The sequence below is a fragment of the Rhamphochromis sp. 'chilingali' genome (assembly GCF_963969265.1).
Source record: "Rhamphochromis sp. 'chilingali' genome assembly, chromosome: 13".
Taxonomy (NCBI): domain Eukaryota; kingdom Metazoa; phylum Chordata; class Actinopteri; order Cichliformes; family Cichlidae; genus Rhamphochromis; species Rhamphochromis sp. 'chilingali'.
In genome coordinates, this window is record NC_137940.1 from 23,068,822 (window position 1) to 23,087,902 (window position 19,081).

The window sequence follows — 19,081 nt, forward strand, 5'->3', positions numbered from 1 at the left end:
AACTGCCGTTTCACCAAGTTTTTGGTTGGCACTAACTACTGCACACCAGGAATACCCCACAAAGCCCTCTGTTTAGGAGGTGCCCTTAATTAGTCTTCTAGCTATCACAATTTGGCATTTGCAAGTTCTTACTGTTGACCAGTTTCCTGCTTCCAACACATCTTTCACAACGGACTACTCAGTTGCTCCTTAATATACTGTTTTCTGAAGAACTCTGGAGATATAAGGATGTTTAAATATTAATTTTAACCAATTTAATAGAATGGAACTGGTATGAAAGCAGCACATTGGTATTGTGGTTTCCACTATTGCCTCACTGACAGAATGTCTGGTTTGAACTCCAATCTGGGGCTTTTCTGATTGGTTCTCTCCAGTTACTCCAGCTACCTAACCCTAACCCAAAGGCATGCTTGGGTTTAGGTTAATTGGTGATTCTAAAATGACTGTAGGTGTCTCATGTCAAGAATCAGCCTTAACCTGTTTCTTGCCCTATGACAGCTGGGATAGGCTCCAGCCCCCCTCACTACCCAAAAGCAAAATAGATAATAAGCTAAAGGATATAATTCAATCTTCCCTTTTACGTTAAAGGGAACTGCCTGGTTGCACTCACAGCATAGCTCTTAAAAGGAGAAACGGGGATGAGATGAGTTTATGAGTCAATTTTAACCACTCATGATTTATTCTCAGCAGATGGTTCAAACAGGGATGTTTTAGACAGCTCCATTTCTAGCTGTATACTGGTTTAGACCACATTAGCCTGGCATACAGCTGGTAACTAGCCTTAGCAGTTCAGACATCTCTCTGTGACAATAATAGCGGGATGCTGTGGTGGTGTTTAGATGTGTTTTTTCTTCTAATTTTAAAGCATGACAAACATGACCATGACCGACTTCACAGTAAATGATTTGATGGTTTTTCACTTCAGGTGGCAGTAAGCCAACTTTCGTAGAAACCAACCTTGAATTCACTTCAGTAATGTTAGCACTTGAGTTGCAACTAATTATTATCTTATATAATGATCGTAGCATATGTACGTATTAACCCTCTTAGACACAATTGAATCTGTAACTTACTATGTAAACTGTCTATGTTACCAGGATTATTAACATCTATGTAGCTTTTGGGAACTTTTTTTAATACCAGTCAAATCTTTACAAATTATAAATGTAGGTGAAGTACCTGACCTGAAAAATGAACAACATTATATGTATGTTGTTGACATTTCGTGTATGTTACGTGTATGTGGCTGACATTACGTGTACTTGTTAGTTGTTGACATTAGATGTACACTACATGTACGTTGTTGACATATGTGTATGTTACATGCATGTTGTAGTTTTTGTAAACACATTTTGCTTAACAGATTTTAGTGCCGTGGTACTCTGGGTTCATTGGAATGTATATCTGTAAATAAATGTCAATCAAGCAGTGATGCTACTAATGCCAGTAATTGATTACTTTATCTTATGCAATGAATATGGATTTTGCAAAGAAGACAAACAATAAACCTATGTATTTATCTATTTATATTTTAGTGTATATGAACAATACTTTTTGCCATTTGACTGAATACAGTGCAATCATGAAAAAAAAAAAAAAAAACATCATAAATTAACATATGTGTGTGTGTGTTTTAACACATGAGCGAGGTTAGCAAGCTAATATTAACAATAATACCTGAATTGCAACAAATTATTCTTATTAATACTACTACTTCTACTACTACTGACAACAATAATTATTATTATTATCAATCTTAGCAAATTACACTTTCAGAGAAACAAGAAACACTCGTTTTAGTCAGTCAAAAATGTGAAGTTTTCCCGTAAAACTATCACAAACCTAAAGAAGACTCTTTTTAAAAAAAAACAAAAAAAAACAATCCTAATTTTACCTGACTATTAATGGCACCGGGTTTCATTTTCATTGTGGTTTTAATTTTGCAATCCTTAGTGTTAGCAGAAGCAAAGCATCAAGATTCAAGCATTACATCACTGCTTGTGGGTGAGGGTCTGGCATACAGATTTACAGCTCAGAGAGTCTGCAGCAATGGCAGGCTTACATTTCTACCCAAACTGGCAGGTTCGTCTGTAGGAGAGAAATGGAAAGGAAAAACATCTGGGTTTAGACTAAGCCTGTCTGAGACGGAAGTGGGTGAACCTGTCATTTGAGCACAAGTAACGGCCCTGCCTGCCTGCTGGTGTGATAGCTGTGAAACAATCCTGTGCATCTGGCCGTGCTGTGGCCTGTTAGTCGATTGGAAAGAGGGGAGAGGACCTTTAAGGGGGGAAAAAATTAAAAAGCCAGAGCATCGTCGTGAAATCGAGCAATCTGAAACACCAAAACGTTATTTTTCGACATCTTTCTGTGTCTGTGCAGCGAAACGGTTGTTATCAGCTCAGAAAACCGTGGAGCCTTACGTGCTCCATCATTCATCAGTGCACTTGACACACAGGCACCCTCTCCTCACCCCACCCATCTCAGCGTGAGCTACGATGCCGATGTAAGCTAACGGGGATCCCATTCATGTGCCACAATTATCCACGATAAAGCGGGGCGCTCGATCCCAATCAAGTCCCTCCTATTTACAAGGATCCCCCTATTGTTACATTTGCGCACGGACAGATAAGTAAAGGGAAAGGATGTGAAATGCGAAAAGGAGGCAAAATAAAAAGAAGGGGGGGAAAAACAGCACTCCAGTCTCCAGCCATCATCACTACCCAAAGCACATCACCAGCCCCGTTCATCTTCTTCGCTGCGTCTGCATCCATCGCTACTTTTTGCCACATACCTGAAAATTGCATGTCCGTCCGGCGACAAACTAAATCGGGCGGACCGTGTCGCGGTCTGCGACGGCGAGCCAATGTTTCCTAGGTTTTTCTTTTCTTTTTTTCCACGTCTTCTATGTCGACTGATGCTCTAGTTTCGCCCAGTACCAACCCGGTGCTAATCCACCCCACACAAAGAGCAGAAAATGGCTGCAAGTGCATTTTCTTAAAGAGACAGTCACAGTGGAGCACAGGCGATGATGAGAGGAGCCCCGACATGTTGATTCGCTTCATTTGAGCTAGTTTTCTGCTTAAAAATACTTTGGGTACGGATAAATACACAATGCGTTTCAGGCTTTTAAATTGACAACATCAAAAGCTGTGGGTATATGTTGTATGTATAGGGAAACTGAGGGTAACCTCATTTAAAGGAGGCGGTGGTAAATTCTTAGTTCTCTGTATGAATTCTAATTACATGATAAATAGGATATAGAAAAAAGTAAAGGGCCCTACTTCACCCACCTTGTACCACTATTTATAATTATGAATTCAAGTTGCATGTAGTAGCATGTAGTTAAATATTATTGTTTATTATTTCAAACGTATGTGTTGAATACAGTACTTTATAATGACAACATGCTATAACCTTGATTCCAGAAAACTTGGAATGTTGTGTGAACTGCTTAAAGACCACAGAAATCCCATTTTCACTTGCAGATCTTATAAACCTATTTTTTATTCACACAACAACATAGAAAACATATAACATGCTTAATTTGAGAAAATTGCTCATTTTAAGCAAAGAAATCACAAAAAATGAACGATACAGGATTGTAGTTGCTCGACATTCCTGGGTTTGATTTGTAGTATTTTCCATTTCATTTGACGCCAGATGTTTTCATATGGAGAAACGTCTGTACTGGCCAGTTCTGCACCCGGACTCCTCTACCATATGTAGCCATATGTTGTAATTGAGTTGCCTTGTGTTGTGTTCAGTATTGGCTTGATGAAATATGCGAGGCCTTCTTTGAAAAAAAATGCTGTGCAGAGTCTTTAGTCATTCTTGATTTCTTGACTTTCTTGTAACCTCTTAATGTGGTCTTGAGTGATAGTTCTTCAGGCTTTCTGAAGGTCTTTCAAAGTTTTTCTTTATACATTGGCTGCTTTAACACTTCAAGCATTTAAAAGCCACCAAGGCACTCAAACAATGAACCAACATTCATTCTATCTGCAAATAACACACAATTTAGCAACAAATCAGTTTTAAATTGTATCTTTAGAACCTGAGAGATGTGCCTGACCCTTCAGCTGATCCATCTACTTTGGTGTCAAGAAGACATCCTTAGGGAAGGGAAATGGAAAGAAAAGGCTGAGGTATGCCAAATTACACTGGATTTCCATTCTCTGCACCTTTTTTCCATTTTCCTATAATGGATATTAAAAAATGAGCGGTGGCTCAAGACTTTTGCACATTGCTCTATGTCCCAGCAGGAAACTGCAATTCCACGTCTTGCCACTATCGTCAGAAGAGAATGCGTTGGCTGACATGGCACCAAGAGAAGATCACATATCACTCCAGTCTTGGCCTCCCTTCACTGGTTGCCTGTAAATTTTAGGTTTCATTTTAAAATTTTAGTTCTAACCTTTAGGGCCCTACATGGTCAGGCTCCTCAATATTTATCTGACCTGCTGAAACCACATACATCTTCTCGGGCTTTAAGGTCATTAGATCAGAGACTGCTGGTGGCACCGCGCACTCGTTTTAAAACTCGTGGTGATCGGGCCTTTCAGACTGTGGCACCCACGGTTGTGGAATTCTCTCCCACTGTCTCTTCGCTGCACGGACTCCATTGATTCTTTTAAGAAACAGCTGAAGAAATTTTTATTTAGAAAAGCATTTGATTAATTTCTTCTTATGCTGTTTTTATAGTTTTATTGTTTTACATTGTTTTATTTACTGTTATATTGTTTTTATATTCCCATTTTCTGTGTTGTAAAGCACTTTGTGATTTTTATCTGTGAAAAGCACTATATAAATAAATTTTACTTACTTACTTACTTACATGATACAAGAGAATTATTGATCATTTGATATGGGAAAAAAGTTACTGTGCCTGTACCAGAAACTGCAGTTCTTTGACTGGCCACTGGAGTCTGGCTCCAAAAGTGAGTCATTCCAATAACGTATGGCTTATTTGACTGAAAAATTGATGTGGGTATAGACCAGCGGTCCTCAACCTTTTTTACGCCACAACCCGGTTTAATGTCAGACAATATTTTAACTGACCAGCCTTTAAGGTGTTGCGGATAAATACAACAACAACAACAACAAAAAAAGATACGACCAAGACAAAAACTGTGGTATTTTGTAAATATAATAATAAACGTGAATTCACTGTGTAATTGTGTAAGTTAATTAGCAGCGTCCTCCTGAAATGCACCAACAACATTGAGAGTAACATCCTCCTCTCTGCCTCTTAATGCTCTCTGGTCGCTATGGTAATGTGTAAATATTTCTTTCAAAAAAAGACACGCAACTACAACACGGGAAAAGACCCAGGGAAACCGAGTTAACGATACAAACCCTGAAAACCATAAATTTCACACCCGAGGCTCAACTCTCGTGGCCCGGTACCAAATGACCGGTCCGTGGCCCGGGGGTGGGGGGCTGCTGGTATAGACAGCTGTAGAAGTTAGAGTCACACAGTTGAAATCGACCAACCTTGTTCATGGTGTGGGTGCGATATGGAGCATTTTTTTGTTAAATATAATTTCACAAAAACATGACTTCATCTCTGGATAATTGTAGTAATAGTCTAATCAAGAAGACTGTGCTCCACCTTTAGCACAGTTTCAATGACTCATATTACTTACCACATATTACGATGTATCCGAGCAATGAGTAATAAATCTATCTTGACCAAATGTGGTCACCTGTGACTCCAAAATTAATTCATAAAAAAAAAACCAAAACATGACTCATGACTTTGTTGTAGCTATGTCCATCTTTTATATACAGTATATGGATGATCATCAAAAATATGACTGTTGTGGCTAATGTCAGTGAGCTCCATAAAACAGGAAAGCCTTTCTAATTTCTAAATATATATAACATCTGGCAACTTCAATAATTTCTTCATATAGAAACAAAAATATTTCTTATGCCAAGATTTCATTATTGTAGTGGAGGAAACTAAGACAGTGAGAAGTGACAAGATGTAAAACATTCAGTTTAATGACAGTCAGCTGACTGAAAAGCAAACATCTCACTTTTATATGGCTTATAGAATTACTCAGACCTTTACATGATTCTGCAGGAAGCACCAGTAGCTGTGTGAATGGACTGTGTGAGCCCTCTCAGGGGATACTTACAAAGCTACGAAAGAGATAAAGTGCAAAATCCAGGATATAAAATTGCTTTGGAATAATCTAACTTTACAAATGACAAGCAACTGGTTACAGTAAATAAATAAAATAAATATTATATATAAAAAAAAATCACAAATCACATGTTGGTTCAGGCGTCTGAAAGGGAGGCCAGCTCGTGAAAGAGGAGCCCAAATGTTGGGCGATCGTCTGGTTTCTGGGAACAGAACAGAAAACAAACGACAGTTAATCGTTTGCTCATTTTATGATCAGCAGAAGTTCTGCTTGAAAAAAGGGTAATGTCCTCACCTCCTTCCAACACCACTCCATGAGTAGGTGGACAGAGTCCGGGGCCAAGCGTGGCTTCAGGAGCCTCAGGCCTGCGTTCAGGGAGTCCACCACTTCTGCATTAGTGCGGTTCTCATAGGGGAGTCGGCCTTCGTTGTACACCTCCCACATGAGCACACCTGAAGAGGGACACGGAGACAGCACTTGTTAAACAATATGGAAGCATTTTAGTCCATATTGTATCGTTCGTTTAACAGTGAGCTACTCTAGTCCAGTGCAGTGTGTTTTTATTTATTTTTTTTTTTTATATAACTGAAACATATTTATTTTTAGCCTCATTTGAGAGTAATTTACTACAGATCAGAATTGGCCAAAATTGTTGCTACCCAATAAAAAAAATACACACACCTACACATGAGACACACACACACCTAAAATTTGCTCTGCTGTAAGTTCTTACTTTAAAAGTAATTCATCTCGCTTTCATTCAATACAACAAATATAGTCGTCTGCCTAAAGTATTTGATCCTTAATTGTAATATTGTGCAGCTGAGCAGTTTTTGTGATTCTTCACAAGAGGACGCCCACCTCCCTTTCACCCACTTACCTACCCCCACACACACCTACACACACACACTCACACATCTCTGTAGGTTGTTTGACTCTTCATGTTCAAACCGCTGCGGTTCATTCAGGTTTGATGAACACGTTTTCCCCCCACTGTGAGTTTCAGCTTTTTCCACACTCGGCTCAAATGATTTTGTTTCAGTCCATCTTGTTGGAAGTATGTTTCAGATCTTTATACTGTTGGAAGAAGCAGCGTTGGCCTGTGACTGGCACAGAGCTCTGGCACAGGTACATAAATGTATTTCACTCCAGATTATCTTGATGAAATCCGTCGTCTCCAGCGTTCTTTTCTTCAAAAGCTTCTTTTTTTCGGCAAACTTGGAAACTAGTTTTAAATCCCAAACTTCATCCAACAAGAACCACTTTGACTTGTCTATTTGTATTTTATCAAACACAAGTTTAAGGGGTTTTTTTTTATAATCCTCTTTCAAAAGCGGGGTCTCTTTTTTCAACCTTCATTCAGAAACCAACGTATGGTGTCGACAGACGCTTTTGCACTTTGATCCTTTAAATCAGCTCTGTTTAGTCTGGAGTTAATGTTCCTCTGGTAGCCTCATCCACTGAAGCCGGCATGAAAGAATCCAATGAAAGAGTTTCCTAATATTCTTAGCAGCTGCAGTCTCAAGAACTTCACACAGCCTGTAGATGGTCTCTTTTAGTTTTAAACCGTTATTTAACCAGGAAGTAAAAATCTTGACATAAAGAATCTTTTGAAAGACGCCTCAGACAAACTTTTCCCCTCTTTCTCCTGCCCATCATCAGTGTAACAATGATACTATACAGCTGAATTATTACTCTTTTACCATTTCAATGCATAGAATCATGATTGAAAACACTTGTGTTACCAATGAAAAGCAATAGCCTGCTTAAACTGTCACTGCAGTTCATTTGTTTTTCACGATTTCTAAGGGACGTCAGTAATTGGATCCAGACCTTTTTAGAATAGGTCATAATTCAAATCTGTTTAGAAATAGAAATAATAACCCCTATTGTAGAAGTTATAATATGTTTTATTTTTACTTAGTTTTAGCACATCCGTTTTACACAAGAAAATCATAGATTCATAATACAGAATCTTTTTTTTCCCCCAAAGATGACGTCAAGCTAAAAGCTTTCTGTCTGTTTAATCTCCTTTCAAACCTCGGTAATTGTCTGAGCTTATTGTGCATCCACTAATTGTCACTGAATCATGAAAATGGCTAGCTTTTAGACTATTTTATATAAAAATGTACCAAAAAAAATGGCTTTGTCACGGATAACTGCAGTAATAGTCTGCCCAAGAAAACTGTGCTCCAGTTTGAGCACAGTTTTTTTTTTTCACAGGATAAAAAGAATTGTTTAATATATAACGTCTAAACCACTGCAGTGTTATTTAACTACAGTTGAGCACATGTGCCATCAGGAAAACAAATATGATTTAATCTGCTCTCACCCAACCTGCAAAACTTGCCAGACGAGTGAATCAGAAATGCAAACCAAACAGCTGAATGGCAGACAAGCGCCCAAACTCACCGAATGACCAGACGTCAGACTTGGTGCTGAATTTGCAGTATCTGATGACCTCTGGGGCTGACCACTTGACAGGGAACTTGGAGCACTGTGAGCTCGTGTACTGATCATCAAGAACAAATCTAGGGTATGGAGAGTGGACACAGACCATAAGCTGTGACTCACTGTGACATTAATGTTATGTAATAATTTAAAAAACTGATCTTCACGAACATACCTGGTCATTCCAAAGTCCGATACCTTCACCTCGTTGTTCTTTGAGACGAGACAGTTCCTGGCAGCCTTTGGAAGGAAGAAAGGAAGGATAAAGTCCTCTAACAAAGCAGGGATATGAAAGTGTATCGTGAAAGAGCACTTTATTTATTTACCAGATCTCTGTGGATGAAGTTGGACATCTCTAGATAAGCCATCCCTTCGCTGACATCCAGACACATCCCCAACAATATATCCTGAGACAACGAGCCTTTCCTTTCTCGCAGGTAGTCCGTCAGGCAGCCGTTTTCCATGTACTCAAACACAAGGCAGATAGGAGAATGTTGTGTGCACACGCCATACAGCTGTACCAGCTTAGAGTGAGAGAGTCTCCTGTTAAAACACACATGCACAGATAAACTGAGTGGTTTCAAACTCGTTTTACAGATCTCCACCGTGAACTGTACTTACATCATAATCCGTGCCTCTTCTTTAAATTCGTCGTCTGACATGCACTCTTCTCTTACCATCTTCACCGCTACCTTGAGATCCCTCCAGCTGCCTTCCAGCACCAGTCCAAACTGGCCGCTGCCTATCTCCTGACCCAGTATCAGCTCCTCAGGGTCCACTTCCCACTGATCTGTTAACCAGCAAACCAGCAGTGAACCAAAGCATCCACACTATAGCTCAGTTATATAACCATAGAGTTAAACTTCTTCATGCAAGTTTCACAAATAAAAAAGGACTTTTTTTTTCTCATTTTCACTTGCTTTTTTTCAGCAAAGATTAATTTGTATTACATTGGTTTATATTAAAAGACAAAAGGGTGGAGTTACTTAACAGCCCTGAAGTGTAATTCTGTGCAACCCACCAGAGGTCAGCAAAAACAAGATTCACAGCAATAAATTAGGACTGCTTGGAGCTTTAGTTCAACAAACTTCGGGCATCACAAAAAGACTTAAACCTTTTGTGATATCAGTAGAATCCTGGGAACAGCATCGACCTTGAGAGACGGGGTGTCTCAGCCGTGTTATTAGCCCTGCACAAAGAGAAAGAGACAACGGGAAATTTAAAAAGCAGGACCAAGAATTTAGCCGTTTCATAAGATGAACTTCATTTATCCTTTGAACTTTTTGAAATAATGCTGTTGCATGAGAAAAGCTGGCACACTTACCTGCAGCATTGTGCTGGTGGTAATATATGAGCTCAGGAATGGTGCTAAACAGGTACTTCTCTGCCAGGTAAAAAGAAGCTGGGCTCGTTTCGGTTTGTCTGATTTGGTAATGCTTCACTCTCGGATTCTTCTCCCCATTAGACCTGATGAGAATATATGCTTAACTTAACAAACATTTTTAAAGCAAATGTTTGCCTGAGCAGATGATTACACATAAACATTGGAAGATCAGAAAAATATCACAAGATTACACTAATCTTATACTTAATTCTCATTGGTTACATCTTTAACGGTCACTTAAAATGATTGAAATCCTATGAGCCATCAATTTTTTTTCATGATATAAGTAACCATATATGACTGTTTTAATTATAGAGTTGTTTGATAGATATTTTTTAAGTAAATTCATAAGAACACTATAAATAACATTTACCCTGGTGCTTTGGTGAAAACAGACACTGTGTACACTCCCGCCTGTCTTGAGTCCCGCACAATGAATGCACCTTCCTTACCCTAAAGACAGAATAACGAGATCACATAAGATTTCCCACGTTCGGCGGTGCATTCTGTAACACGTCTGGCGGCCGTTTTAATTCAAAGACGACGATGGATAACCATTTTCCCTTCCTGCTTGCAAAACTTAGCAAAGCAGGAAATTCAACATTGGAGGAAACTTTGTGGTTGTGAGAAATTTTTTTTTCATGTTCTATGTCAAGTCGAATTGTCGTTGTGCAGGTGCATATGCAGCGATTTTGCAAATGCAACATTGCTGTTGGCGGCACAGTCGCATCAAAATGCACTGTGTCATACAGGGGCTAAATCTTGCCTGTCATCATCATATCAAAATCATTATTTGAAATTTTATTGCCAAACAGAACTGAGTTTTTGTTTTTACCTCTTTCATTAGCAATTCTTCTGCTTGCGCTCTGCTAATGTTTTTGTTGTACCATCTGTTGAGAACACATTAAACATTTAACACAACAATTAAATCAGTTTTGGAGGGAAAACATGGTAATTCATTAGCAGCAATAAACACTGCAAATTAAAAGCTCGAGTAAAAGAAATGAATTCAAACTCACTCAAATCTTTCAAAGTTGTTGATGGATTTTTCAGCTACGTATGTACTGGGCACAAAACCCGAGTTCCTAATGGGTGACAGGAAAAGGGATTTAGCTAATGGTTCTTCTTTTGAAATGTACTGCTATTTTTTAATGTAAACAGTTCAAATGAATTTGGCATTGGCTGTAATGCGCTTTACCCTCTCTCATCCTGTACAAGCCACCAGGTGGAATGGGAATTCTTAACCAGGAGATACTCCTGATCTTTCTGAAGAGGTAAGTCATTGTCTCCCTGTGGCGTGTAGTTTTGCAAAGCGATGACCTTCTGTTTCCCCGAATCTTCCAGCTCCATCTGGAAAGGGAGGAAAAAATCTGATTTAAAAACCATTTGTACAGGTATGTACAAAATTTTGGGTTATTACCTCTAAATTTCGACATACTATCATAAACTTCCGAGATGAGATGAGAAAATAACTCGAGATTTAGAATCATGAAGCTGAAGTTTTGCAATAAGAACCCCAAATTTTGAATTTAGCTCTGCCAATCAGGAAAATGTTTTTTAAGTGGTGGAAATAACCTGGTACAAATTATTGAGAGGTCTGAGTGAACTCTTCCCAAAAAGTTCATACACAAATACGAAATCCAGAGGTTTCAAATAAAATTACATTTTCATAGTGCCAAAGGAAAAAGTATCAACAAGGATTTTCATTTGACAAACTTTAATGTACTTCTATTTCTTCTACTATCTATCTATTTAAGTAAACACTCAAACACATGTGCGCTGAAACAACTACAGAGCTGCTGCCTGAACACACAAAATCAAACCACAGAAACAGTGGTTAAAAACCAATGCGTGACCTAATTATTAAATATGTAGAGAGAAACTGTGTTTAAAAGTATTGCAGACAAACATGACAGGCATTAAAACTGAAAAAGTGATTTGGTCTCCCTCGCTTCATTGGAATATCAGTAATAACCACAATAACATTTCAAAAGCTTGTGTCGTTTGTGTTTTAGATGGTGGTACCTCTGGCTCCGGGAGGCTGGGAAGCGGCTTTTTAGAGGCTGTAGGGGAAACAGAAATGTTAAATTGGAGAGCTATTTGGCCCATCTAAACTCACAAAGCAACAACGGTATGAACTGGATTAGGCAAAACGAAAGCATTTAGTTCAAGTTTACTCTAACCATATGTGCGAAAGCCATACAAATATCTTAATTCAAATGGAATCGCTACCACAAATCATTGGATTCACGAAGTAGAAGAGAAGGAAAAAGAAATGCTACAAACCATAGCCCACTGGGTCGTACACGTTGCACCCAGTCGCCAGTTTCTCTGTTTGCTGGCAGCATCTCCATTTTCCATCCATCCAGAAGTTTGGGTGGTATTTTGGAACTAAGTTGTTATTCTTTGTCTCTACATCAGACAGAACAAGGGAAATATTGTTTGAAATATCCATCCGTATGTGTTTGCAGTTCATACAATCAGCAGTTTATCATCGACTTGTCATAGTACTATTATTATTATTTGACTGGTGATATATGGTAATGGCTTACCCTCTTTAAGAGCTCTGACCCATTTCTGACGGCAGTCATTGTCTGGTGCAAATATGTAGAGGTAATAACTTTCATGAAAAACCTGCAGAAGAATTGAGATTTTAAAGAAAGGTTATATGCGTTGTCATTTTCAGTCATACTTCACCATACACTGTATATAGGGTGTATGTCGCAGTGTTTAGTAGATTTTAATGCGGTGACAATTGAGTTGGTCTCTAGGAAATGATGAATCTTACCTGAAAAGGGTACTTAAAGCTGCATGGTATGGGCACATCAGTACACACAATCTCCACGCACTTAATTCTGGACAGCTCGATACAACCTTTCAGCAAAGGCTTTTTCTGCAACAAAACAGCTTAGATTACAGCAAACAGCCAAGAGTCTGCATTCCTGAAACAGCTCTACAGATTAACCGCACATACTGTACTTACCCCGGGACGACGTTCAGAATACTTCAGGTCTTGGGTATCCAACACAAAAAATCGCTCTTTATAGTTACAGGGTGACACTCGCTTCTTCTGTTGAGATTTTTTGATCAGAGTTCCCTTCAAAATCACCCTGGGGAACATTTTACCAGCTATGAGAAGCGCAATGAGAAATACTGCCTTGTTTTGTCATACCAAGAGAGGCGGCATTGCCTACAGCATGCAGAGACAGAGTAGCAGTGAGTGTACAAGAAAAAAAAATTGAGGATGATAAGTTGATAGATGTCGTAGAGTTTCCGGCATAGGGTTGTTGCACAGTAAACCACATCCTACGGCAACAAATGCGTTGTGCAAGCGAAATACACGCGTGCGCGCACATACACACCGTTCAGGGTGCTCGCAGGCACTTTCACTCACTTAGTGCACGTTGCAGTCAGCCACTATGAGTAGTGCGATCCCCAGAAAAAGGATGACTCGTTAACCTTTACATTTTTCAACGCTTTCCATCAACATTCACTTCAAAGGTCACGGATGTGTCCCACTACTACAGTGAGGTTGGGTTATAATGTCAGCATTGGGCAAAGGGGGGTTCAATCTAAGAGGGCAAAAAATGGCATAAATGATTTTAACTTGAAACAAGAAAGTAATAGGGGAAGAAAACACACACACAAAAGAATCTGTTTTTTTCCCCTGCCATAATTAATACATTTAGAGTTTGGTGTTACGTGTTCATGATGTCTTTTAGGATTTGCCCTGTTTTTTCTCCATCACTGCTTTTTTCTCCCTTATATTTTACTTGGTTTTTGGGGGGTTTGTGCAGGAAAAGAAGGTTAATAATAATAATACAGGTTATAATATAGTAACAATAATATTGTAACAGTAATGATATGGTAATAAGAATATGGTTGGGCTCCATTAATGATTTTAAAGTGACCGAAAAATTTCAAACTGCTGAGGTAGTGCTGTCAACTTACAATGGAAGAAAATGTAGTTAAAGTTAAAATCTGAAAATATTTTTACAGTCACACCGAATGAAAGATTTAAAGGATACTACAGCACCACCACCAGGAAAGAGTTCCAACAGATTGGTGTGGATTGAATGAGTTGGGATTGCCATTTAATTTAATTTAATTTAATTTAATTTAATTTAATTTAATTTAATTTAATTTAATTATTGTCAAAAAACAACAACAACAAAACAGATCCAAAAAGCCAAAATTACAAAATCGGCTTTGACTGTATATTTTTATACAGTTTGAACTGTGTAAATGTCAAAATTCAAGGCTCTTTCTTCTTTTGTCAATTAAAAACATTTCCAGAAAATACCTGAATTTAACATTTTTAGGAGTTAACGTGCTGTTGAATGGGAAATGTTCAGCAATTTTGTTCCATATGAGTATTTAATAAAAGAGAACATTTGTCATGCTGTATGTAAATAAGTGCAAATAAGTATAAAATAAGTGTAAAAGTAGATGTGAAGGACCGTGTGACACTAAATAATTTATTTTCTAAATCTAAAGCTCCAAACTAAAAATGTGGAAAGTTTTCATTTGTTTTAAAGATGTGACAGAATCAGAAGGGTGAACTTAAGATGCTCAATACACTATAGTGTTTAAAAGCATTCAACTGTATTTTATTCTTCTTGTTGTTTTAAGCCATATATAAGTGATAAATTGGGGGAAAAGAAAAAACAAAGGAAAGTTTAGAAAATTGTCTTATACTGACACAACGTTAAGGATAGATCCTTGAATTTTTAAGCTTTTGTCTCTTGTATTCGTAATAGTTTATATCTATTGTAATTTTCTTCCACATTTTATTTACCTCTTACCTGCTGCTGACCTTCTACCGCTCGTCCATTGAGAGCCTGCTAACCTACTGCATCACGGTATGGTATGGCAGCTGCACCAAGGTGGATAGAGTGAGGCTCCAGAGTGTGGTCAAGACAGCACAAAAGATCATTGGCTGCCCTCTCCCCTCCCTGATGGACATTTATTCCTCCCGCTGCCTCAGCAGAGCAGCAAACATTATCAAGGACAGCTCCCATCCTGGTTTCAACATGTTCAGCCTGCTTCCCTCAGGGAAGCGCTACAGGTGCATCAGCACAAAAACCCACAGACTCAAATACAGTTTCTTCCCCAAAGCCATAACCACCCTGAACTCACACATGCACCCATAACACAGCCCCCCCCCCCTCCCCCCAATTTTTTACATATTACTTTTTTTTTTAAAAAACGTACATGTTTGTACAAAATGTGTATATATATATATATATATATATATATATATATATATATATATATATATATATATATATATATATATATCTTTTTCCCTATGTTAATACTGTCTATATGTATATAGCGCTGCAGAACTGTACCCCCCCGAGCATGTTTACACTGAGTACGAGGTGCTCTGTATCTCATTGTACAACTGTATAGTGACAATAAAGGCATTCTATTCTATTCTTTTCTATTCTATTCTAAAAGTATTGGTGGCGTTGTAAACTGCTGGTTTGCTTTGACTAGAAAAATATTTGACATTACCAAATGATAACAGGTGCTGGAGATGGTCACTATTGTAAAAAGACATCAGTCCTGTACAAAATAAGCTTCAAATTAAGCACTTTCGTATCAAAAACTACAAGATCAAGCGTGGTATCCTCACACCCAATCGGTGTTTAGTTTGTTCCATTGCTATCGTCCAATCCGCGGGACAAAAACCAATGACGTCGAGCCTTAGGGACTGAAACGAAAATCTTGTTAGTGTGGAATGGAAGGAGCTAAACTAGCTACAAGCTAATGGTCGGAACTAACGGACGTCTATATCTAGCGTCTTATATCTTCAGCGACTAAAGAGTTATTTGAAAGGTGTGTATAAATATCATAAGTCTTCCCCCTTTTAACGGTATTGTGGGTTAGCATTATATTTGGTGTAGCGATTTAACTCGTTAGCGGAGGTTAGCAGTTAGTCAGCAGGTAAGCTAACGACTGCAGTTAGTTGGAGAGTAAAGGGCTAACATGTTGATAAAACAAACAAAGGTTTGCGACAGTAAATGGTAGTCTTCACTCAACTCTATTCCCATGCAGACAGCGTTTAACATAAGTTATATGCAGATATTTACCGTACAGACAACTGGCTGGGCAGTTTGTGTTAGCATAGGCCTCTTAGCACATCTTTCGAAGCGATGGTCTCAAACAAACACTGAATTTGTTTGGAGTTAGTGCAAGCAAACTATTTAGACACGGCTAACGTCTCTGCAATTAAAAAGCTATGCCGTCTTTTTGCGGCAAACATCCTGCTTCTTGTCTACCTGTGCCCCCAATAGTGAAGTGAGAGAGACACCTTTTCACTTCTGTTATATTTAGGCACATAGCCTAAATTAATGTGTTTATGTTCAACTACTGTGAACTGTAAACACTTTTTTTTTTTTAATTAAGATACTAAATTGCAAAACCTAATGTATGTTGCTTTCCTTTTTATATATATTGACACGGATTCTTGTGCTTTCAGGTCGGTATCATGGGTGAACCACAGCAGGTCAGCGCCCTGCCTCCTCCACCGATGCAGTACATCAAAGAGTACACAGATGAAAACATCCGCAAGGGTCTGGCCCCTAAGCCACCTCCACCCATCAGAGATAATTACATGATGTTTGGCAACCATTTTCAGTGTGATGACCTCATCATCCGGCCTCTCGAAAGCCAAGGCATTGAGAGGCTTCACCCTATGCAGTTTGACCACAAACGGGAGCTCAAGAAACTGAACATGTCCATTCTTGTGAACTTTTTGGACCTTCTGGACATCCTTATCAAGAGCCCTGGTAGTATAAAGCGTGAAGAAAAGCTGGAAGACATAAAGCTTCTGTTTGTCCATATGCACCATCTGATAAATGAGTACAGACCGCATCAAGCCAGGGAGACGCTAAGGGTGATGATGGAGGTCCAGAAAAGACAGAGGCTAGAGACAGCAGAGAGGTTCCAGAAACATCTGGAGAGGGTGGTGGAGATGATCCAGGGGTGCCTTGCCTCCCTGCCTGATGACTTGCCTCAAGTGGAAGGTCAGGATGGTGCTTGTGATGGGACAAAGAGTGCGCCTCCTGCAGCTAGTGTTGGCTGTTCATCTGGGCAGGCCACCAGGCTGAAAACAGAACCTATGGATATAGAGGAAGCAGCTGCCAGCTGCATGGCAACGAGTCAGCAGGAGAAGAGCATCCCTACTTCAAGAAGTGACAAATGGGACAAGGATGCTGCCATGTGCAGCATTATTGATGAACTAGCATAGTTTAATATTATGTTCTTTCTTTTTTGTCGTTTCTTTGCTGAACTCTGTGTAAATATGGCACTTTCGTACATGGTATACACAGAATATTTTTGTTCTTTTTATTTTATAACTGGTTATGTCACTGGTCTTTGCTCCACAAGTCTTTAACATGACTGCATTCTGCTATTGAGTTATACGTATATGGTTGTAATACATCTCTGTTCTCATGGTTTCATGCACGAGAGTGATTTAGAGAGTGAACATGTTATACCTGTGGTTTTTGCCATACACATAAAAAATGTGTGCCTGGGGCCTCAAGAATTATCAGCATTAAATCAAGTGTAACCACACTGTACAACAGTGATGCTCGGTAACCTCTCTTCTGACTTGGGAACTTTCAAAACACATCATCGACGAATGTTTCTTACTGCTAGCTTGAAACAGCTGGTGAGATAAAATGTTGGGCGCAACATTTTATCTCATTTCATCTTTGCTGTTTATGGCTTTCTCAACTGCATCGGTTCTCAAAGTTTTTCTAGTACGTTTAATTTAAATCCCCAAACTCCACAGTTTTTATCCAACCACTAAGAAAAAAAGTTTTACTTAAAGGTCACATTAAGAAAAAATCCACTCAAGTTTCACTTCACCTTGTTGATTATACTGCACCAGTGTTTCCCGCCATGCAGGTAGTGTGAGAACTGCTGCTCTAATAAGATGAGCACTCCAGCAAGAGAAATGCACAGTCATGCTTTTGTCCATGTGTGTCAGTTAATGTGACTTTATCATTCACGTTTGTGTTGTTTTACTAGGTACCACACAGTAAGGCTGATGCCTAAACCTTTATTTAGAAGTGACCAGTGTACTCGTTCACCCATGAAACTTGAAACTATGACAATAAATGCTGTCACATTAACGGGAAGCTGTGAATGTCAGAAATGGACATTTGAGGGTGCTAGCTGTGTTTTCAAGGGCCCCATTGAATGTTGTTTTTATTTAAAATGTAGAAATTCTGACTAATTCCGGAAAACATATTCCCAGAATAGAAATTTTTAACATAGATCAGGTGGGGGTGCTAAGTTTGCATAATTGTAATAAACCCAATAAACAAATTTGCAGTCAGAGTGCAGTCATCTCACAGAAACATAGAGGGCTTTATTAGACCCGTCAGAGCAGAGTCGCATGAAAACTCATGTAAATGCTGGACTGCCTTTATGTTTGCAATGCATGATTCTTGTCACTGATTTGCAGATTGTGTAATCCATGGAGAGTCGTCACAAAAAAGTCGTCATGTATATTATGTAAAATGTCAAATAATTCTGACCCTTCCCTCTTTTATAGGTTTTCATAAGCATACCTAACAGTATAACCAATTTTGTGTTGCCTTGCAGCAGATTGCTCTTACACAACTGTTCAGGGAAAGAAATGTGAGCCTTTCAACTGGTTGCTTGTAAAGCAATTCAAGTGCACATGTTTGGTTGTTGAAACTGAAAATACACCTCAGGCTGGTGATTGCAGCGCAGATTTCACTACTTGCGTTTCTGTGATGTTAGCTGAGGTGTCTATGTAACTTGCATAAGTTCAATAAATCAGTGCGTGATACACAAGATGTGTTTTGGCCCAATTTTTCTTTTATTTGAAAAGACAACCCAAGGTTGTTTCTCTGAGAATTCATCAAGGATTTCTGTTCTAATGTCTGTGCAAAAAGTGTGCTGTTTTTGAAGCAGGCAGGAGTCATGATGTGTGTCGCTCTGAGACATAAAGAGTATGTGTATTTGGCCAGTTGCAAATTCCAGCTTTATTTCATTGACCTAGAGTAAATGCTCTGCAGCACACTGCATTTTATGTAATGATGTAATGGCA

General features: G+C 38.8%; 3 protein-coding genes across 4 annotated transcripts in view; 1 reads left to right on the forward strand and 2 right to left on the reverse strand.

Annotated features, from left to right (window-relative positions):
- The window catches only part of cyfip2 (cytoplasmic FMR1 interacting protein 2), a 28,121-nt gene extending 25,159 nt beyond the window's left edge, over positions 1-2,962 (reverse strand). For both annotated transcript variants that reach the window (XM_080901302.1, XM_080901303.1), the window contains exon 1: positions 2,792-2,962. The gene's annotated coding sequence lies outside the window, so the exon portion shown is untranslated. The remainder of the gene's footprint in view (positions 1-2,791) is intronic.
- Positions 2,963-6,056: 3,094 nt separating this feature from the next.
- Positions 6,057-13,440, reverse strand: itk (IL2 inducible T cell kinase). Its single transcript, XM_080900901.1, has 17 exons — positions 12,968-13,440; positions 12,773-12,877; positions 12,537-12,618; positions 12,271-12,396; positions 12,010-12,047; positions 11,183-11,334; positions 11,004-11,069; positions 10,820-10,874; positions 10,358-10,437; positions 9,925-10,067; positions 9,715-9,789; positions 9,222-9,390; positions 8,927-9,143; positions 8,776-8,840; positions 8,562-8,680; positions 6,444-6,601; positions 6,057-6,351 (listed from the first exon to the last, which is right to left on the reverse strand). Exons 1-17 carry the CDS (start codon positions 13,103-13,105, stop codon positions 6,286-6,288), a joined length of 1,854 nt encoding a protein of 617 aa, XP_080757027.1. The 5' UTR covers positions 13,106-13,440; the 3' UTR covers positions 6,057-6,285.
- A 2,231-nt stretch (positions 13,441-15,671) lies between these two features.
- Positions 15,672-18,820, forward strand: med7 (mediator complex subunit 7). Its single transcript, XM_080900260.1, has 2 exons — positions 15,672-15,828; positions 16,472-18,820. The coding sequence occupies exon 2, from the start codon at positions 16,481-16,483 to the stop codon at positions 17,240-17,242; it is 762 nt and encodes a 253-aa protein (XP_080756386.1). The 5' UTR covers positions 15,672-15,828; positions 16,472-16,480; the 3' UTR covers positions 17,243-18,820.
- Positions 18,821-19,081: the final 261 nt, after the last annotated feature.